Genomic DNA, 24,103 nt, shown 5'->3' with positions numbered 1-24,103 from the left:
AAGGAGAAGACTGCCCATCTGTAGAGAAGACTCATAAGTAGAGTGCTCCACGCCCCGGAGGCTGATGCTCATCCTCCACTGGAGGCCCAAGCTGCCTCCGGAGCTGTTCCATGGCTGGAATTGAAAGCTCCACCTCCCCAAAATGGGAGAAGAAGAGATGTTTGGGCACCAATGTCAGCTATTGATAAGTAAATTCTGCGGGCTACAGTATAATCCTGAGAAAAGCTGAAGTTGGAGCCTGTCCAAGTCAGAAAGAGGCCGGGAGCTGCCATCTTAACTCTGCACCTGGCACCAGGGGAAGCAGGGTGGACTGAAAATCCCAGTGCTGGTGGGGACAAGCTTCTTCCCATCCAGATCATATTGCAGTTCTAGCCTGGGCCCCAGTGCCACCTCCAGCAGGGAGGAAGCTGCAGGCACCTGTGCCAGCCTCTCCAGGAAATTACCAGTCAAGCCACGGAGGATGGTGATTATCCTACTCTGGAGGCACAAGCCGCCCCAGGAGCTATTCTGTGGTTGGAATTGGAAGCGCCATTTCCCAGAAATGGGAGGAGGAGATGGTTGGCTGCCAATTTTGGCTACTGATTGGTAGACTTGGCTGGCTAAGATATAACCTTGGGGACACCTGGGGTGTGAACCAGCCCAAATCAGAAAATTTATTTGGAAGGGTAAGGAGTCCTGAATAGCCAGAAACATCATAAAAAGGGAAAGTGAACCCTCATCTCCACACTTTACTCATAATACCTACCTATAGTGGTAAAAACAGCATGGTACTGGCCTAAAGACAGACACAATAGACCAATGGAACCAAATTTATGGTTCAGAAACAGATCCTCACAGGTATGGTCAAGTGATTTTTGACTAGCCTGTCAAATCACACAGCTCAGGCAGAACAAACCATTCAACAAATGGTGCTGAAAAAGCTGGATACCCATAGCTGAAAGAAGTAAAGAGGACCCCTATCTCACAACTTTTCCAAAAATTAACTCAAAATGACTCAAAAAACTAAAAATAAAAGAACCATAAAATTTCTAGAAGAAATTATTGGAAAACATCTTCCAGACCTGGTGATAGGTGGTGGATTCTTAAAGGAGATAAGAGGAGGACTGAGTGGACTACTGATGTTTAATGTATGTAGAAGTTTTAATTAGCTTTACTGTAAAAGTGTGGAAATGTATAGAGTGGATGGTAACACACAGTGAGTAACAGCTAGTTTATAAATGGGGATGTGACAGAAAATGGTAGTCTAGTTATATAAATGCCAATTAACAATGCTAGAGAATAATCTAGGAACTGGATAGCACAGTAAACCAAGAGGTGGATGAGAATTGTGGTTGATGGTACAGATGCAAGAGTGTCCTTTGTTAGCTAGAGCAAATGTATTTATCACTATTGAGGGTGTTGGGAATGTGGAGAAGCATGGGAAAAATACAGCTGGAGTGACCTATGGCCTGTGGTTAGTAGTAATAATATAATATTCTTGCATCTATGAGAAAGATATACTGTGTTGATACTGAGGTAGTATGGAAAATGTGAGCCAAAAGTACACTGTGGACATGGTAACAATCAGATGATATTATTTTATCTGTAGCAAATTACACACCACATTGTGGTGTGTTGATGGAAGGGTGTTGTATGGGAATTCTGCACATGTGCATACTTGTTTTATAAGTTTACAACTTCTGTCATAAAAAATATATTTAAAAAATAATAGCAGGATGGGCTGGGAGAAAAACACACCAAATGTAAGGTAAGGAGTATGATTAGTAGTAAGATTTTGACAGTATTCTTTCATAATTAGTATAAAACCTCTCATGACAATGCAAGGTGTTTGGTGGAACGTTGATGTATGGAACCCCTGTATGACGTTATGAATGTTTGCTTTGTAAGTTCACAACTTTTACTATACACTTAATTGTTTATGTATGTTCATATGTAAATGATATAAAGATAATAATAACAGGGTTGGTTGGGGGAAAAATACTTTGTTTAGTAGTAATATTCTAACAATGCTCTTTAAAAATTAGTTTAAAAGGTTTAACAACAATGCAAGTTATTGGTGGTAGGATGAGTTATGAGAGTCTGGTACAATGTTCTATATGTTTGTTTTGTACACAACTATTATTATATACTTACTGTTTATGTATGTTTATGTACGAGGGAGAGAAGGAGGGAAGGAGGGAGGGAGGGAGAAAGGAAGGAAGGAGAAAAAAAAATTTAGACCAGTAATCAAAATTCTTTCTGCCAGAGTGACACCAAACCCAGCTGGGTTTTTATAAATGAGTCTATCCAAGTTCCAAGAAACTGATCATCTCTTAAAAAGTTATTTCAGAGACTAGAAAAAGAAGAACAGTTATTCATCCCATATTTTCCCAAGCTAGTATAACTTTGATACTTAAAGGACAGAAGGACAGTACAAGAAAACAACAGCAAAAAAATCTCATTCATGAACACAGATGCAAAAATCCTTTAAAATTTCACGCATACACACATGTACCAAAAATCATGTTAAAGTGTGAGGATGATCTACATCAGGAAAAAAGTTTACATAATATATCACATTTGCAAAAAATAGGTATTATGCACATCTCTGCAAAGGTAAAAAAAAGATAAAATTTAACATCCATTTAGGATTTTATTTATTTATTTATTTATTTATTTCTCTCCCCTTCCCCCCCACCCCGGTTGTCTGTTCAGTGTCTATTTGTTGCGTCTTCTTTGTCCACTTCTGTTGTTATCAGCGGCACGGGAATCTGTTGTTTCTTTTTCTTGCGTCGTCTTGTTGTGTCAGCTCTCCATGTGTGCGGCACCATTCCTGGGCAGGCTGCACTTTCTTTTGTGCTGGGCAGCTCTCCTTACGGGGCGCACTCCTTGCACGTGGGGCTCCCCTATGCAGGGACAGCCCTGCATGGCAGGGCACTCCTTGCGCACATCAGCACCGCGCATGGGCCAGCTCCACACAGGTCAAGGAGGCTTAGGGTTTGAACCGCGGACCTCCCGTGTGGTAGACGGATGCCCTAACCACTGGGCCAAGTCCACCACCCCGTTTAGATTTTTAAAAGACACTTCTAGTACACAAGACAAATGAGGCTTTTTAAAAAATTGATGAAGATATCTATAAAAATCTACAATGAAAATAAAATTCAGTGATGAAATTTTGAAGTGTTTTCTTTAAGAAATGAGACAATGGGATCCACTATCACAGCTTCTATTATACTTCCCACTGGAAGTCCTAACTAAGGCATTTACATAAGAAAAACATAAGAGCTAAGAGATATAACAATTAGGAGGAAGAGAAAATACTATCTTTATTAACAACTAATATAACCGTCTACACAGAAAATTCTGAGAATGTAAAAACTCAGAATTAATGAGTTTAGTGAGTAGTTAGATACAAGATTAATATCTATAACTAAATTTAAAAATGTATTAAAACAGAAACATATAAAGAGCAACAAAAATAATAAAGCATTAGGGATAAAAATATAAAAGATGTAGAAGTCTAATAAACCTAATAAATGACCTTTACAGAGAAAAAGCTATGAAAGAAACCTGAGAAACAAAGCTAGTACAGTCATTAATCAGAATACTAAATAGTGTAAAGATACCAATTCTTCCCCAGATTAATTCAGAAATTCAATGTAATTCTAACTGAATTCCTATGTAGAAAAAAGTATGCCAGAGACTGATATCCTTAGAAATTTGCCTGTCTGCAAGGTTGGCACTCAGCTGGTATCTGGGAACTTGGCTCTCGGAGTGTTCCCAGTCAACAGTTAACTTATAAGGTTGGGTCTCCGTGCAAATAATATGGTTTATACCAAGCACCTGCTTTCCTTCTGGGAGTCTGGAATTTGGGTTATGCGACAGGCAGACAGTGCCTAAGTTACCAGCTACCAAAAAAAACTCGAGTGCTGAGTCACTAATGACCTTTTGTGGGCAGAAACATCACACCATTTTGCTTCATTTTCTTCCTGAAGGAAGAGTGTGCTCGTTGTGATCCCTCATGAAAGAAATACAGCATAAGGAAGTCTGCACATGGATTACTGCAGATGTCGTCTATCTCTTCCCTTTAATATAGGTATGTCTCTTTAATACATCACAGTAATAAATCTTAGCAATGAATACAACAACTACATGCGGAGCTATGAGTCCATCCAGCAAATCTCTGAACATAGGTGTGGTCTCGGGGACACCTGAAACAAATCTCAAGAGGACCTTTTTGACAGAACATGAAAAGCTGATTCTAAAAGGAAGAGAGCAAAGGACCAAGAAGAGTCAAGACAATTTTGAAGACACAACTGAGGTAGAAAACTCTGCTCTACCAGAGAGCAAGATTTACAAAGCTTTAATAATCAAGACTAGTTTGCACTGATGCAAAAACAAACAAGCTGACAAGTGGAAAAGAAAAGATTGTCCAGAAACAAATCAACACATTTACAGAAACTTGATATATGACAGATGTAGAATTATAAATCAGGGGAGAAAGGATGAAGGAGTCTATGAACAGTGCTGGAAATAGCTAGTTATTTACATGGAAATGAAATCACATCTCCACATTACATCGAAAACTAACAAATTTTTTAAAAACTTAAAATAAAAAGAATAATTTTACAAGTATTAGAATATAGAATATCTTTCTGACCACTAAGTATGGAAGAGTTTCTTAAACAACAAAGGCAAATTGTAGAGAAAATATCACAAATTTGATTACTTGGAACTGAAAACTCATACAAGAAGTGCTGCAGGATTAACAGACACAGCACCACTGGGAGTAGTTAATTACAATTCATACAACTGAAACTGAATTCATAGCTGCTATTTATAAAGAGCACCTATAATAAATAAGAAAAAGATAAACAACCGAATAGAAAAAGGAGTAATGGGGAAGTGGATTTGGCCCAACGGATAGGGCATCCGCCTACAACATGGGAGGTCCAAGCTTCAAACCCAAGGCCTCCTGACCCGTTTGACGAGCTGGCCCATGAGTGCCGTGCCACACAGGGGTGTCCCCCACGTATGGGAGCCCCATGAGCAAGGACTGCGCCCCATAAGGAGAGCCACCCAGCATGAAAAAAGTGCAGCCTGCCCAGGAATGGCACAGCACACACAGAGAGCTGACATAGCAAGATGACACAACAAAACAGGACACGAATTCTGGGTGCTGCTGACAAGAATATAAGTGGACACAGAAGAACATACAGCGAATGGACACAGAGCGCAGACAATGGGGTGCGGGGGGAAGGGGAAATAAATTTTTTAAAAAGGAGTAATGTAAATAAATATGGAAATCATAGGAGAACTCCAAGTAGTTAATAAAGAGGGGGAAATAGGTTTAATTTCACTAGTTATTAAAGAAATTAAAATAAGATGTTTTTTCATCACCATCAGAATTCTAAATAACTCAATAGTCTGATAATATTAAGGCCTGATGAAGAGGCAGAGAAATGTAGTCTCTCATCCAATGCAGCTGGAAGGTAAAATTGATAAAACCATCTTGGGAGCAACTTTTTAAAACAATCTATTAAAATCCATAAGTACATACCTTTTTAGCATGATCACTTCTATGTCAAACTTGTTTAACTATAACACACTGTAATTATATTTTATCCTAATCTAGGACATACATACTGAAACAAAAGATACTTTTACTACATGAGATATCCTCTGGTATCTTCTATTCAATTTCATTAATTAATGATTGATTTCATAATCCATTCATAACTAAAGGGGCATGACTTGCAGTTTGTATGTGTACAAGAGAATACACATACAAAGGATACTCATGAAAACACTGTTACCACAAAACATATATATTAATACATAAAGTTCATCAATAGGATGATAAATAAATAAATTATGGTATATTCCTACAAGGATTATTACAAAGCAAAAAGTTAAAATGAATGACAAGAATTACATGTATTGACAAGGATAAATCTCAAAATCAAAAAACAAACAAAAAAGTTGCAGGACATGTACATATACTATCATTTATTATTTTTAACTTAAAAATATCAAACTATACTATATATTGCTGATAGACAAATGGATAGTCAGGCACACAGACAGAAATACTTTCAAAACATGCCCAGTAATGCTAAATGCAGATTAGTTCTGTGGGTAGAGAGAGGAATGCAACAGAATTGTGGAGTAGTATAGAAGGGTCCTCAATATAATGGTAAAGTTTTGCTAATTAAAAAAATATGGAGAAAATATAGCAATATATTAAAATTCAGTAAAGTTGTATGGCTGATAAAAAAGTTTGTTATCAGGACGTGGACTTGGCCCAATGGATAGGGCGTCTGTCTACCACATGGGAGGTCCGTGGTTCAAACCCCAGGCCTCCTTGACCCATGTGGAGCTGGCCCATGTGCAGTGCTGATGCGTGCAAGGAGACCCAGTCCCACAAAAATCCAACAGTGAGAAGAACTGCCTCCTAGGAGCTTGTACAGTAAGTCTTTGTCAAGTCTGAGGAGACCTCATCAAGCCTGTAATTTGGTTCACAAGCATGTGTATCTCGCCACCTAGGCACTTTTCTTAATATCATGAAGTTGTTTGTTCACTGTCCAAAAACTGGTAATATTGTAATTCACTTAAAAATGACTCATTAATAAAAATATCTTCAAGAATCTTGCAAAACTAAGAAGCTGCACTTAATAAAATATATTGAGAAGAGATACTTAGATGAATTGTTAAAACTACAGAACAGTCAAATACAGTAATAGTTGAGTTTCCTACATTATCTAGAAGTGTCAGGTTTATTGTTTTTAATGCAACCATCACTTTAATTTTAACTGTAGAATTCCCTGAAGAGTCTGTTGCTTCCTTCAAAGATTACTAAATTGTTTAGAAAAATAAACAACTTGTCAGTAATCTAAGATTATAATTAAGTTTCTCTTGACTTTCTTCCACTTAACCAACTTGCTGGATAAAAAGATATTTTCCATTACTTCAGTTTCATATTTCATGCAAAGTATTTAGTGGTTACATTATGATTTAGTCACAGCTATGCCATGTAGTAAATTATGATTATTGTTTTTATTTCCCTGAAAAACATTTGTTAAAAAGTTGTTATTAATAATTGTTTATTTTATTTTTACAATGATTTTCTGTGTACTTATTATCCATCCTGAACTCCTCTCAATTGTCTAAATCTCCTTTTAAGACAATCTGATGTATCATGTATGGCTTCAATGGAATATTCCTGAAGAATCTCCCCTGGGCTTTTCTGACCTATTCCTACCTAGGTCAGTTGCCTCTCTGCCTGCACAACTGTCACCCTGAACTCTTCTTTCACCATCTTCTGCAATTCTCACCATCTCTCACATACATTCGATCTCCTACTTCCTACATTTCATATCCACCTTTACTTTGGTTTAAGACCTCACTTGGTAGAGGACAAACTCCAGTAATTTTCTGAGAAAGGGTGTGTGGCAGTTAAATGTTTTGAGACTATGTATGCCCAAAAATGCCCTTTTTAAACCCGCGCACTTGATTTAGCATTTGGCTGGACACATAAGTCCAGGCGAAAATTTATTTTCCTTTAGACTTTTTGCTCCTTGGTTTTCAGAGTTGCTCCTAAGAAGTTTAAAGACATTCTGATTAATAACCCTTCGACAGGGAAGCAGACTTGGCCCAGTAGTTAGGGCGTCCGTCTACCACATGGGAGGTCCACAGTTCAAACCCCGGGCCTCCTTGACCTGTGTGAAGCTGGCCCACGCGCAGTGCTGATGTGCGCAAGGAATGCCCTGCCGCACAGGGGTGTCCCTGCGGAGAGGAGTCCCATGCACAAGGAGTGCGCCCCATAAGGACAGCCGCCCAGCGCGAAACAAAGTTCAGCCTGCCCAGGAATGGCACCGCACACACGGAGAGCTGACACAAGATGATGCAACAAAAAGAAACACAGATTCCCGTGCCACTGATAACAACAGAAGCGGACAAAGAAGAACACGCAGCAAATAGACACAGAGAAGAGATAACTGGGGTGGGGGATTAAAAAAAAAATAATAATAATAATAATCCTTTGACTGTGACCTAATTCCTTCTCTTGAGAAGACAATGGATTTTTCTTTTTTTTTTTGAGGCAGTCCCTAGTGTCCTGAAATTTCATAATGATGTGCCTTGGGGGTGCAATCCATTTTCATCTAATGTCCTGAATACCAGGCAGGCTCTTTTAATCTTAAACTGTGTAGAATCATTTCATGGAAATTTTCTTGATAAACCATCCCCTAAACCATCTCTTTGAGATTTCTATTATTCAAATATTGGACCTCCTCAGTTGTGGCGTCAATTTTCAAATGTTTTTATTACAGTCCATCTCTTTGTCTCTTGGGTCTATTTTTATGGAAAGTTGCCTCTTAGCCTGATACTGGGTATTTCCTAGCTTTTTTCTTAACTTTCCATGAGTTTTTTGGTTCTCTCGATGTACCTCGTGAATAACGTTCTGTTCCTGTTTTATGGTGGCAATACATTCTTATTTTGATGAGGTTATTAGTTACTAATTTTTTAAGTTTCCTTCTCCCTGTATAGTCTTTACCTCCTTCAAGCTGTTTGCTTCTTTTTGTTTTTTTGGATTCTACTTTTCATGTTTGAGGCTCTTCTGTGATGCTTAGTATTCCTTGATTATATTTGTTATTAGGAATGGAAGGGGGAGCAGATGTAGTTCAAATGGATAAGCACATGCTTCTCATGTATGAGGTCCCAGGTTCAATTCCTGGTACCTCCTAAAAATAAACAAAAAAAAACAATTCTCACTGGGGAACACATGTAGCTCACTGGTTGAGCACCTGCTTCCTATGTACAAGGTCATGGGTTCAATCACTGGTACCTCCTTAAATTAAAAAACAAAACAAAGGCCAAGGTCTCATACAACCCAAATTCAAAATTTACCACAAAGCCATAGTAATCAAAAACAGTGTAGTACTGGTATAAAGACAAACATATAGACCAATGGTATAGAATTGAGAATTCAGAAATAACACACACAACTGTGGTCAACGGTCTTTTGACAAGGGTTCCAAGTACAACAATTGGGAAAAGAATGGTCTCTTCAGCAAATGGCGCTGGGAAAACTGGATATCCACTTGAAAAAGAATGAAGCTGTACTCTTACCTCACACCATACACAAAAATTAACTCTAAATGAATCAAGGACCTAAAAACATAAAACTAGAAGAAAACATTGGGAGGAATCTTTATAACCTTGGATTTAGTAGTGATTTCTTAGATATGACACTAAAAGCATGAGCAAAAAAAACCCAAAAAGATAAAATGGACTTCCTCAAAATGAAAAACTTTTGAACATCAAAGGATACCATGAAGAAAGTGAAAAGACAACAAACAGAATAGAAGAAAATAATTGCTAACTAAATGTCCGAAAAGGGTTTATATGCAGAATATATAAAGAACTGCTCCAACGCAACAACAACAAAAAAACGCATTTTGAAAATAGACAAAGGACTTGAACAGACATTTCTCAAAAGACATAAATATGGCCAATAAGCACATGAAAAGATATTCAACATCACTGGTCATCAAATGCAAATTAAAACCACAATGAGATACCACTTCACATCCACTAAGATAGTATTATTTAAAAAACAGAAAATAGTAAATAGAGAGAAGATGTGGAAAAACAGGAACCCTTATAAATTGCTGGTGGCATTATAAAATAGTGCAACCACTGTGGAAATCAGGTTGGCAGTTTCTAGGAAAGATGAAAATAGAATTACAACATGGTACATACCCCTAAAGAACTAAAAGCATGAACTCAAACACCAATGGTTATAGCAGCTTATTATTAATATTCAAAAGGTGGAAGCAACATCAACAAGATGCATGTGTAAACAAAATGTCATATATGCACACAATGAAAAATTATTCAGCTATAAAAAATAAAGTTCTGATACATGCTACAACACAGATGAACTCTGAAGAGATCATGTTGAGTGAATACGAATAAGCCAGACACAAAAAGACAAAAAAAGTGTGGTAAGCTGATGCTCAATGTGAGCAAAATGTATGATAAGGTGGAAAAGGGTGGTTGGGCAGTGGCTGGGGATGATGTCAGCTCGGTACAGGGATGTGGGGCGGGGGGCGGTCAACAGTTCTGGAATGTGAGGACATGTAGAGTGGTGGGCGAGTTGGACTATCCATGGAACCGGGAGGAGGGCTGGAGGCAGGAATAGGTGAACTCTGGGGATTTGCAGGTCTCTGGTTACAACTACAATGGTGGGAATGTTCTTTTTACAAACATGGCAGAGGAATATGTGGGATAGGGCATACCTGGAGCATGCTTCTACGGAATATGAAAATGTTCATCTTGTCATAGTGTGTTATCTCAGTAGGTGGAGACCCACACAAAACAAGAAAATATTAAACTCCCATCCTAGGGAGTCCTGCTATGTTGTCAATTAGAGGGGCAAGAATCTCTCAAGAACTTGGGCTGTGCCTAACAAAAGAAAACAGACCAGTATGTCAAACCCTCAATATTAATGCATGTAACTATGAACCTTATTCTTCAAAAACAAACTAAATGGTTTCCAAAGGTTCCCAGGGGAGAGAGGGAAAGAATAAAATAGATGGAACATAGGACATTTTTAGGCCATTGGAATTACTCTGCACGATTTTTCAATGACAGATATAGGCAATTACAAATTTTGTCAAAACCTATAGAAGAGTATGGTACAAAATGTATATACCACTGACCATGGTTACTAGCAATGCTTCAATACTTGTTTATCAGTTGTAACAAATGTACCATACTCATGTAAGATGTTATCAACAGGGGAAAATGTGAGAAGTGGAGGGTGTGGAATATAGGGGAATCCCCAATATTTTCTATGTGACTTTTTCTATAACCTAAAGCTTCTTCGAAAATAAAGCAAAAATATTAAGACACTGGGGGAACATACAGAAGAAACTGTCACTGTACATAAAACATAACATAACTTATGGTGATAAAAGACAATGATAACAATTTTTTATCTATTTTTGTATTTTATCTTTTTAATTATTTTATTTTCTATTATTTTTACTCATTTATTTTTTTGGCTTTGTTTTTGGGGAGGTTTTGGATTGCAAGAGTCACAATTGTGGCAGGGAAGGACCACTGGTGTGGGCTGGTGTCAGTGACAGGGGAATGTGTGGGGAGGGGTGTACTTGGGGCATGCTATTACAGAATATGAATATGTTCAAGTCGTCACGGGGTGTTTTCTCGATGGGTGGAGCCCCTCATAATAACTGAAAGAACACTGAATTCCCATCCTAGGAAGACCTACTACATTCTCTAATACAGTGGCAAGAATCCCGAGAGTACATGGACAGTGCCTAGTGAAGGAGAGACCAAAACGTCAGGCCTTTGACAATGGCTGTACTTACAAGCCTTGTTCTTGTGAAACTGAAACTTAGCTTAGTATTATATATTGCCTTAGAGTTACCTCCTGAAAGCCTCCTTGTTGCTCAAATGTGCCTCTAAATCAAACTCAGCATATAAACTCGCTACTTTCCCCATGGCATGGGACATGACTCCCAGGGATGAGCCTCCCTTCCACCAAGGGATTATTACCAAGCATCAACTAGCAATGCATTTGGAAAAAGACCTTGACCATAAGGGGGAAATATTAAATACAAATGAGTTTTTATGGCTAGGAAATTTCAAAGTGAGTTAGATCATTCCAGAGGTTATGCTTATGCATGTCTAAGAGGTTATCACTGACTGTCACAGTAAACAGTGCCTCAAGCAGGGGGACTCCTGAGGGCTCTAGAGACATCTAGACACTATAGGCAGGGCAGACAATCTCAGGAATTCTGCACCCTGTCAGTGGGCCTTATCTTGGAATATATGTTCCCCAATGAAACAGAGTTAGACTCATTTATAATTTCCTACATGGCTCTTCTGCCCCCTTTTTTTTTAACCTAAATTAGCACTATACTCATTAAATATATGTCCAATAGACTTAAATATTTGGTCTGTACCTATGCTGGTTAAGCCCTGAATCTCAGAAGTGTTGCAACACCTATTCTCCAGTTCATTGGACTTGCCCAAGACAACTAACAAAATGATGATAATGGACAGTGCTCACCCCCAAAAAAAGAGAGTATCAACAACTCTAAGCAAGACAGTTCCATTCATCTGCCCCATGGGATCTAAGGCCCCTATCAATCAGAAACAGAATGAGTATCACCATTCTAAAATCTTCAAGATTGAGGAATGAACAAACATAAGGGTGGAATGCAACTACAGACTAAAGTAGACATTATTATTCTAGCAATAGAAGATCTTGTAACATTGATAAAAGGCAGTGGTCACCAGAGGTTCTGAGAGGATGGAGAGGAAAGAATAGGTGTAACATGGGACATTTTTTTGGGGACACTGGAATGGTTCTGAATGATGGATACAGGGTATTATACATTTTGTCAAAACCTATACAAATGTGCAGTGCAAAGTGTAAACTATAATGTAAACTACTGACCACGGTTAGTAGCAATGCTTCAATATGTTCATCAGTTGTAAGAAATGCTAGAGAAGCAGATTTGGCTCAATTGATAGAGCATCTGCCTACCACATGGGAGGTCAAGGGTTCAAACCCAGAGCCTCCTGACCCGTGTGGTAAGCTGGCCCATGCGCAGTGCTGATGCATGCAAGGAGTGCCATGCTACGCAGAGGTGCCCCCACATAGAGAAGCCCCATGAGCAAGGAGTGCGCCCTGTAAGGAGAGCCGCCCCATGCGAAAAAAGTGCAGCCTGCCCAGGAGTGGCACCGCACACACAGAGAGCTAAAGCAGCAAGATGATGCAACAAAAAGAGACACAGATTCCCGGTGCCACTGACAAAAATACAAGCAGACACAGAAGAACACACAGAAAATGGACAGAGAGAACAGAAAATGGGAGGGCAGGGGAAGGGGAGAGAAATAAATAAATAATAAATCTTTAATTTTTTTTTTTAAGTACCACACAATGAAGGATGTCGTTAACAGGGAAAACTGTGGGAGGGGGTAAGGAGGGGGTAATGGTAGAATATATGGGAATCCCTCTATATTTTCAATGTATCATTTATGGAATCTAAAGCTTTTTAAAAAAATAAATAAATAACTGCTTGAGTGTAAACTCATGTTCCTTACAAGCTGTGTGGCCTAAGGCAAATTACTTAACCTCAATGGGCCTCCATTCCTTTTAGGACTTTATTAAACAAAATCAATTATAACTATAGCACACATAAAACAGTACCTAGCACTTGGTAACCATTTTATGGTGTTCTTGATAAAAAAGTTATAATCTAATCAACAGGAGGTAATTACCAAGCTTCCTATGAGTAATTATCATGTATTGCCCCTTCCAAGAGGCAATCAATTACACTAGCTACGGGCACTTCTCAGTGGATATGTGCAGGACAAAGACCAATACTCAAAGCAAGGTGAGGTGAGCTTTTGTCACCTATCAGGGCAAGAGAGCAGGTTGTCACATGTAGACCAGACTCCCTTTACTGTCACCATGATGTTACCTAAATGTCTCACAATACCAAGATGCCACCCAGGAGAAAAATCATGAAAGACTGAATATTTACTCTAAAGAAAAATGGTAAAAATAAGTTTTTCTACCTTTTTTACCCTACCAGGGACATCTGAGGGCAAATTACAAGATAACATTAAGTATAGGTGGGAAAAAAAGAATGTTTTTTAATTTATTATTTCACTCATCTAAATTCGGTCATGTGAGTCACTGTGTTAAATTCAGACCCCGTAAGAACAGTGCTTTGCTACTGTTTTTAACTGAGTCAATGGATATTAAAAGTACAAATCCCAGGAAGCGGCTGTGGCTCAAATCAGTTGGGCTCCCATCTACCATATGGGAGGTCCTGGGTTTGCGATCGGCCTGCGCACTGCAGAGAGCTGATGGCCCACGCCAGCGCTGTGGAAAGCTGATGGCCCACGCCCGTGCCACAGAAAGCTGACGCAACAAGATGAGGCAACAAAGGGAGACAAGCAGACACAGAAAAAAGGCATAGCGAATGGACTCAGAGAACAGACAGCAAAACAAGCTGCAAGGGGCAGGCAGGTAAATAAATAAGTAAATCTTTTTTAAAAAGTACAAATACCCTCAAGAGGCATATCATTGTGATATTTATCTGATAAAATGTGGTCTTGTTTCTTGAAATATCTGAGAATCACACTTTGGATCTATTGCTTCATCCCAAGCCCCCACCCCTATCAAACAACTTGATCTAATTCTATTTCATGACTCTTCAATTCAATTTCAAAATGAAGGCAGAAATTTCTGAATTTCAGAAATTGCAAAGAAAGTATTTTAGGGAAGAAAGGAGAGAAGATGTTAGCAGAATTTAAATGCTATCAAAAGTGTTATTTACCAACAGTATCTTAACATTTTTAGATATATTAGGACAATTGTATTCACCTTTGATTATTACTAACACTTAGCTGTTTGATAACTCAAATCTTTATTACTGAAAATAGTTATTATGAAACTCTTAATTTCCCTGTTTTTAAAACTTATGTAATGTATAATACATCAATTTTTATTTTATAATTTAAAGAAAATTTTAAATGCTTTTATTTTAGAATATTTTATTAATTGAAAATAATTATGACTATTTTAAATGTTTGCCAATAAAATGTACTTTTTGTTCTGCTTAAATGTAAGAGAAATTCATGAGAAGCCTAAATCTTTTATGTAAGGTTACTTTTAATAAAAAGAACATATAATTAAAATAAAAAAGACAAATACTATATTGATCTCCCTTATGTTAAAAACCTAGAAGAAGCAAATTTCATAGAGACAACCGCTAGATTACAGACAACTGACCAGAGGGCATGGTTTGTGGAGGGAGTATTGCTTAATGGGTACAGAGTTTCTATTGAGGTGATAAAAAGGTTAGGGTAATGGACATACATGATGGTAGCAAATGTAATTAATACTACTGAACTGTATACATGAAAGTGATTAAAATGGAAATTTTGAGTTGTAAATATGTTACAATAAAAAGTTAACAAAACAAAACAAAAAAAGGTTAGCAACTGGGTCACAAAATCAATTACTTGGAGAAACAAGGGGAAAAAGAACAAACAAAGGGAAGACCAAAGAGCTGAATGTGAGCTCTGAATATATGACTGGGGCTTACTGACTAGGAATTTCCATAGAGGCGATCAGTCTGTGCCATTTAGTTGGAAAATAACCAATGTCTGTAGCTGAAAGGTTTTTTTCCTAATGGAATCCAATGGGAAATATCCTACATCTCCTGCCTGGAGGGTGAAGGACTGGCTATAACCTTTAATAGAAGCCATAAAAGGCAAGATGACCAGGGGTCTCAGCAGCCAGAATGTACAGGTTCACTTAATGCCCCTGCTTTTTGCAGTTTCCTTGCCTTTCCTAGGCCAGTTGTTCTCTAGTCTGGATATCTTATATTACCTTATTTGTATGGAGCAATGGAATTCTCTGATAAGAATGTAAAATAGTACAACCATTTTAGAAAAATGTTTGGCAGAATATACTAAAATTAAACATCTACCTTATGACCTATCAATTCTTTTCCGCAGTACATACCAAAGAGAATTTAAGTCCTCCAAAAGACATAAAAACGTCACAACAATTTTATTCATAATAGTCAAAAAGTGGAAGCAACTCAAAAGTCTATCACTGTGTAAACGTATTAAAACTCTAAACTGCAATGGAAAGAATGAACTTTTTATATATGCAATAATATGGACCTCAAAGACACAACAGCCCATACATACTGTATGAGTCCATTTATAAAAAGTTCAAAAAGGGACAAAACTGATCTATGTTGTGAGAGGACAAAACAATGCTGGAAATTCTGAGGTGGGAGTACTGACTAAAAAAGGAACATATGGGAACTTTCAGGGGTGATGGAAATGTACTTTATCTTGATTTGGATGATGATTACACAGATGTATAACATATGTAAAAGTCCAGCATCTTGTACATTTATGACTTGCATACTCTACTGTACTTTAATTTTTAAAAATCTTTTTTTAAAAAGTTGAGTGTATGAATGATTTGGTAATAATGAATTTATAAAACTCTTACTAATCCATTAAGACAATTATTTTCCAAATCCTGAAATACACATCCTAATAATCAGTAGTAACTTGAGGTATTGTTTTATTAAGCATTTAATTATTTTTTTATTAAGTGGGGGTAAGTAGTAACTTAGTGATGTTAACATTCATTTTTAAAACAATCTGCATTAAAAGGTAATTTACTGGGAATTCAGAATATACTTTTTATTCAAATCAAATACTGTCAGGACCACACTAGGTACTTACCCTTCTAACCTAACATCTGGTAAAGATCTGTTGAGGGCAATCATCTCACTCGCCATTAAATTGAACTGATTGATTTTAAACATCTCTTTCATCTTTTCTTGATCCTCTTTAGGAATGACGACTGGTTTCCCCATTTCTCCAGGACCTTCATGAGGCTTTTGTACTGGCTCTAGAACTAAGAATAAGGAGGAAACTTAACTAACATTAATTTTACAGCAATTAATTCATGTTTCTGTTTAATATTTAAGTTCAAACTGTGCCCTCAACAGCCACAGCCACCTCTGAGCCCATCTTCTCCCTACGCACACACCTCTTAGGGGTGGCCCTGTCTTGCCCTTCCACACCAGTATCCCAACTTAAGACTCACCCTGCACACTCACCTGAATCATTGCACAGTGTTCTTAATCCCATTTCAAATACTGTTGCTACATGAGACTCACTAAAGCACAGCCTTCAATTACATTATTCTCATGGTCTCTGTCTAACCTCTTCAAAATGAGATTTAACCTAACTTTCCAAGTTTACCATCAGGCCTCCTCGCCAACCTCAACCCCAGTACGTCATCCTTCAGTCAAAAAAGCATTCACTACTTGCTTCCAAACATTCCCCACATTCTCTTGGGTCGGTGCCTTTGCTTACACAGCTCCCTTCCCTTGACATCTCCTTCTACTATCTCTGCAATACCAAATACCTATTTGTCTTTCAAGGCCCAACTAAAATGGCTTATCTTACCATTTTTCTGAATCTCTCTATAGTAACAATTTACTACTCTTGACTACCACAGAATTCCATCCAGGGCTCTATATCTCTAATCAATTGCTCCTCTTATTATAATGATTGCTAAACCTATGTTATTCCTCCCCTCCCCCACTAGATAATAATCTCTTTTTGGTCAGGGTTTGCTTGAATCATTCATGTACCTTCTGTGGAGTTTAGCATAGTGCCTTAGAGGAGCTTTATAACTTTAAAATGAATTAACAAGTGAGTAAAATGCTATTTGAAAAAAGCCAAAATGAAAATACTAGAATTGATGAACAGGAGACACTATTTATAAGCATTATGTAAAGGTGGGGCATCATGAACGATGATTCTAGTCAGAAGTATTTTGTTAACTCCCAATATATACATAGAAAGAATAATATTCTAGATCAGCATTTCCCAATCCTTGTTCCTTCACCTATGCTTAAATTTGAAAAACACTGTGTTAAACTTCTCACCTAAAAAGGATGGGTGAGGCCAAGAAAGGGAAGAACATATCTGTTTTGTACCTACTTGTAAATTTTTAAGGCAAAAAATTTAGTAGTTTGTCTTTGAGGCATTCTCAAAAGTATCTCTGCCCAAAATTAGGGTCACCAAGACAGCAGAAAAACCATGTCTCCTAGTCAGGCTTTGTCGCTCCAAGAACAGCACTAGATGGCAAAACTGACCTGTTAGGATGATTACTCCAGAGGGTGGTACAAAGCAGCCTACCAACACCAGAGCTGCTTTTCAATATACATTATAGAAATTTAGCATGAGAAGAGAATATGGAAGTACCAATTGTGTCTTCAACAACTCTGTTCAGAAATGTGAAACTCTCTATTAGAGAACCATCAAGAAAAAAACAGTATAAAATAATTTACCTCTGTTCTCAGATAAACTGTGACTTTAGGAGGGATATTAAAATATTAGGGTTAAGTACCTTAAAAATTATAGGAAACTCAAATAATAAAGCTTTAAAAGCAACACCCTGCCTAATGTTTACCGAGTGAGTAAGCGCTTTAAAAATAAGGGTTAGAACGTTAAAAATATTCTCTGTAACAAGAGTAATAAAAACTATAATATAAGAAGTATAATGCCACTTATAAACTGTTAATCCTTTAAAAATAATAAATTATAAAACTCTTAGCCAGAGTCATTTCTTCTAACTCACCTATCTCTGAAAGTAAATAGTAATCCTATTGCTTGGGACACTCAGGGGTCAATAATAAGCAGCAGAGCTCTAGAGGTGACAGTTAGCATTTTCTGTGGGTAACACAGGTAACATAAAGCGTAAGTGGGAGACATCTAGTGGCCCTGATTATAAGTATCCTTCAGCTACCTGAGCTTTATCTTGAGATGACAAGCTTTAAAGAAAAGTTAAAAATAGAAACATTTTCATGCTGCGCAGTTTTTTTATTAAGCTAAACACAACACTATCTATAACATATTTTTGCTGGGCAAAAAAAAAGATCCTGATTTTGATCAAGCTTCCTTACCTATCTACAAATTCGCAGGAAATATAGGGGATAAGGGTCATAATAAACAACATCAAAGGGATACAAATCCCGATTGTGGGAAACTGGAAAGGAAAAACAACCCAATTTCTTATTCAACAACAACAACCAAAAAGGGGGGAGAGGGAATGCAGAAAAGAGAGAGAGGTATCCATGTCACAAGACTATTCTGACACTATCGGGGGAGCAGACAGCTCAGGAGTTTGGTGCCTTGCCAGTAGGCCCTACTTTGGAATTTATGCTCCCCAGTGTGACAGGTTTGACTTAGTTGTGGTTTTCCTACACATGGCTCTTCTGCCCCTTCTATGTGAACCTATAGTTAGTACTAGAATTGACAGGTTTATGTCCAAGAGACTTAAATCTTTGGGCGTTCCATGTGCCAGTTGGGCCCTGAATCTCAATAGAGTTGCAGCACCTACTTTCCAGTTCACTGGACTCACCCAAGACAACTAACAAGGAAATGATGATGGACAATGACCTTCCCAAGGAACAGGAGAGTTTACAATTGCAAGCAAGATAGTCCCATTTACCTGTCCCATGGGATCTAAGCCCCTCTCAGTTAGAGGCGGAGCAGGGACCACCATCCCAGAATCCTCAGGTTTGGGAGATGAATGATGGTCTGGAGTAGACTTACTGTTATTCTATAGACTTACTGTGATTCTAGCAATGGAAGAACTTTTATCATTGATGTAGAAGTGGTGGCCACTGGAGGTTCTGAAGTGAGGAAAAATAGGTGTAATTTGGGGGCATTTCTGGGACTTGGGAATTGTCCTGAATGACATTACAATGACAGATATACATCATTATATATCTTCCCATAACTTACAAAAATATGTGGTAGATGAGTATAAACTACAATGTAAACTATAATCCGCATCTAGTTTAGTGGCAATGCTCCAAAATGTGTTCATTAATTGTAACAAATACACCACACAAATGAAGGATGTTGCTAATGCGGGAAAATGTGGGAGAGGTAGGGAGCGGGGCATATGGGAATCCCCTATATTTTTTATGTAACATTTATGTAATCTAAGTACCTTTTAAAAATGAAATTTAAAAGTATATATGTATAAAAAAAGAAAGACTGGCTGAGCTGATAACTGTTGAAGCCAGGTGATGGGAATATGGCAGTTCAGTTTTCCATTCTTTCTACTTTTGAATATGTTTGAAATTTTCCATTGGGGTGGAGGACATGGAGGAAAATAACATGTGGTATTATTTCTTCTTTGTGAGCAGCCTGTCTTTTAAATCTTATTGTAGGTGTAGTATTAAAAAGATTATTTCTGTAAGGACTACTGCATATAAGCTTGGTTTCTTATAACATAAGAAACTATATGACCAGAAACTTAAAATCTGTCTCATCATTGTGAAGCAAAATTTTATTTGGGATCTTAAAGAATCAGGCAAAGTTTTTAACATGTAAAATACTGCTGCTGTAATATTTTTCAAATTTGAGCACTTGGTACCTATAAACATCCTGAAAGTCTAGTATAGTGTCCATTTTATATACTCTAACCTACTGATACAGGAGATTTCATAGCTACATTTGAAATTATCATTAATCAAAAGTTTTATAACTACTGTATGACTTAGAGAATCTATCACAATATTCTAATTTAAAAATACAATAATATCCTAAAGAGATAAATGGACCAGTTAACAAATTTTCCATGGCAGAGGCCAGAATGAAATGCATGTGGTTAGTGAATAAATATATTTTGACTACTACTGTCCATTAAAATGTAATTAACAAAAAAGATAGTAAGCATTAACTTTCCATGTACTCTACCTACACGCTTTTTATGTAAATTAAGAATAAGTTCAGTGAAATTTTGGTTTGAAAGCAAGGGAAGTGAGGTTTGGACATCATCTTTCCATAAAAGAAAAAATTTTCTTTGCATAAAATGTTACATGCAGATCATTTCAAAGAATCAAATCAACTTTGAAAAAGGAATGACAAAGGTAGTATTAAAAGTATGTAAAAAAAGGATATTTTATTATATATTTAAACTTTATAGACATAACAATGTAGATATTTAGAAAATTTTAATACCAAGAGAATCCCAAGTTTTACTCTGAAAACCCCCAAATAATAGGATTAACATAACAAATTATATGATATACCTCTGAATATACTTTGTTGGTTGTTATTTTTAAATATACTTTAATAAATCCTTCAAATTTATGATTTGCATTTTTCTCATGGAAGTAAAATAAAAACAAGCAATTGTATGACTCTCTTTTGGGAAAAAATTACTAATCAAAGGCTAAAGATAATTTCTCCCAAATTATTTTCTTATTACACAATGATCATCTTTGCTGTCTTTATACACCATATTTCACCTTATCTAAAATATTTTTTCCAAATTTTAACATGTCTGAAATTGGAATGTGTCTTATAATGGAGTATTTTTTCTTTCTTAGTGGTATATAAAATAATAAGTATTCTCTAAGCAAATGTATGTGAAATGCACTGAACTGGAGTATATTACCTGATTTATTTAACATTAAGATATATACAACTTAATTACTGGTAACTCTCTGAGGCTTCAACATCTTATCAGCTTCAACCTTCATTCCAATCTCATTTTAAATTTATTTGTAATGAATTAGGTTTGTAAAACTCTAGCTACTTAAAAACTTTTTTAAAAAGTTTCTGAAAGCCTTTACTAGTAATATCTTCAAATTCTTAATCATCAGAAGTTTCTTCTATAAACCATGTTCTTCACAGTTTCCTACTGTTTGCTATAAATAATTCTAGCATAAACTCATGAAAACTTGAATGATCAGTATTCTAATGATCTGAAACTCAAGTAAAGTACTGGCATTGAGAAGCAATTTCTACTTGAAACTGCATCTGTAAAACTGATGAATGCTCTATACAGTATCCAAATCCATAAACTGAATGAATGAGCTAATTCTGGAAAACAGAAGGATAGTAAAAGTATTTCCAGTTCATAACTCACCTACTAACCTTGATTTTTCTAGGGAGCCTGTGATGGCTAATTTTACATGTCAAATACTGGCTTTCTTGTTACTGTAGAGGTATTTTGTAGACGGAATTAGCATCTACGATCAAATGACCTTAAGTGCATTACCCTCGTCATACATCTTAATAGCAAGATCTGTGTGCTGCACAGGTCAGAAGAATTTCTGCCTCAAAACTTCAACATGAATGCTTGCTGGAATTTCCAGCCTGCCAGCTTCCCTGGAGGTACATGGACTTAGGACTTCAAAGTGACCTTTACCAGAGTTCCCAGCCTGCAGCATGCCCTATGGAATTTGGACTTGCCAGTTCCCACAATCGTGTGAGACAATTCTGTATAATAAATCTCTTCATACATATATATGTATACAGACATACACATACATGAATTTATTCTATTGGTTCTGTTTCTCTGGAGAGCCCTAAGTGATACAGAAGCCCAATATTAATCTTCAGGCAACTGAAGATTTTTGCTATTCTCAGACAACTTGGGGTAAAAAAAAAAAAAAAATACACGTGCAAAACTATGAGAACTGCTTAGGGAAGAAGGAAAAAAAAAACTCTTTCTGTCATTACCAAAGACTTGCCCACTGTTTGTTACTTCTAAGAATCCTAGAAAATTGATAAGCATTATAACCATCTTTTTAAGAGTCCTTCAGCATTAGCATAAGATAATGCATCCATCCAATTTAAACCTAGGATACCATTATTCACAGAAATTTTTTCTTTATACACAAAAAGAATAGAATTTGGTAAATTTCATCAAATTAGCATGGGAAAACAGTTCAAAAATATTCAGAAATAAGATCCCTACAATACTAAAACAGTTATTCTATAGAGCCATATATGCTTATTGTTTATTATTATTATTATTAATTTGGTTTTAAAATGCCATAGAATACAAAGATCCTGGAGGCCTTATATGTTCTAATAAGAGAGATATACATTTTTCTAGGCCTCCAAGTGTACTTGCTAATTCCACCAAGACTGTTCACATCCTTGGTGTCATCTTCCCTCTCCCCAATCACTTTAGTAAAAGATCTCTTCAGAGGCACCACAGAATTTGTCACATCTGTTTGGAACCTTTAAAAACTTCAGAACTCTGCACCAGTTAGGACCTCTGAGCTCCCACAGTAGTAAAACTTCCTCTCAGGACAAATTTTCCCAACAATTCTTGTTTGGCATTAAACTACTCCCCTCCCCAAATCATTTCTCCTTCTCTTTCCCCACAATCTCTTAATGCTACATGGAACAATGCTGCTCTAAAGCCCCACCTAGAACTGCTGGCCTCTCAATCCCTTCTCCCTTACCTTCCAGCTCCTTGCTCAGCCCTTCCTCCTCTCATTTTTCCACTGCTGACTTCCTTCTCAGTCAGTCCCATTGAGCATTCTAGTTCCCCCTGCCATTAGAAAGACTCTTCAACATCTTGTCTCTCAACACACAGGTTCCATCTACCAAATTTAACTCAAATCTGGCTCTTCTTTAAAAATGCTGAAGGAAGTATTCTTTCTCTTGCCCATAGGTAGATGCTATCTCATAGCCCCATGTTGTTATTTTCAGACCATTTCTCCTTTACTCTGTATGTTTGCACTTTGTACAAAACTACTCCTTTTTTTTTAAAGCTCATCCTACTAGCGGTTTTTTAAAAAACCGTATTAACCCTAGAATCATCTTCAAGAATAACCCTCTTCTTAAGATTTTGATACTGTACCATTTCATCTACTGGAGAATTCTTTCAAATATTCCTTTTTCCCCTATATTTTAAACCTCTCAACATACATAAGTGATATATACATACATAAAAAACATACTTCAGCTCCACTTTCCTTTAACTACTATACTACTCTTCATGCCTAAGCTTCCTGAAAGAACAGACTGCACATTTCTACTGCTTCACTGGTCCATTAAATCCACCTGCCTCCACACTTACCAACCCCCTGAAATGACACTCAACAGAGTCACTAGAAACTGCCTGTTAACAAGTACATGAGAAACACCACAGTCTTCATCTTATCTGAACAAACATCACTCCTGGGATGCCATGACTCCATCTCTCTCCGGCTTCTCCTTCTATCTGACTTCCTGAGAAGTCTTCTCTTTTTTCATCAAAACCCTTCAGGATGGGATTCCTAATACCGGGGTCTGTCTCTCCTAACATTTGCTTCCTGGTGTACCTCATGTACAGACTAGGCTTAAATTAAACAACAACCCATTATCTCCACCTTGGCCTCAACTACTCTCTATTGCTAAACATCTCTACCAGCACGTACAAGTTAAATATTCCAAACCCAAATCATCTGCCTTCTTATCAAAGCTGCCCCTCCTCTGAAGGGCCCGATCTCATAACAATTCTTCTAACCAGGGAGACCTGAGAGGCATCTTTGGCTCTTTTCTTTTTCTCTTATTACTATAACCAACGGCTCCCCAAGTTAGTCAAATTCCACTATTTAAATACTTGCTATATATTTCAATTTCTCTCTACCTCCATTGTCACTCTGGTATAGGCCCTGAAAACTTTTCCAAACTTTCACAACTGGTTTCTGCTACTCCTCTCATTCCCTTC

The 24,103-nt window shown here is 37.1% G+C and overlaps 1 protein-coding gene across 4 annotated transcripts in view; it reads right to left on the bottom strand.

Moving 5' to 3' along the window:
- The window catches only part of GALNT1 (polypeptide N-acetylgalactosaminyltransferase 1), a 165,089-nt gene that overhangs the window by 70,967 nt on the left and 70,019 nt on the right, over window positions 1–24,103 (bottom strand). For all 4 annotated transcript variants that reach the window (XM_058277142.1, XM_058277143.2, XM_058277141.2 and 1 more), the window contains one exon: window positions 16,300–16,474. In XM_058277142.1, the coding sequence (XP_058133125.1) occupies window positions 16,300–16,474 (175 nt within the window). The remainder of the gene's footprint in view (window positions 1–16,299; window positions 16,475–24,103) is intronic.

The sequence above is a fragment of the Dasypus novemcinctus genome, chromosome 16 (assembly GCF_030445035.2).
Source record: "Dasypus novemcinctus isolate mDasNov1 chromosome 16, mDasNov1.1.hap2, whole genome shotgun sequence".
In the NCBI taxonomy this organism is placed as follows: Eukaryota; Metazoa; Chordata; class Mammalia; order Cingulata; family Dasypodidae; genus Dasypus; species Dasypus novemcinctus.
Note: the sequence above shows the minus strand (reverse complement) of the source record. Positions and strands in the feature narration are given on the sequence as shown.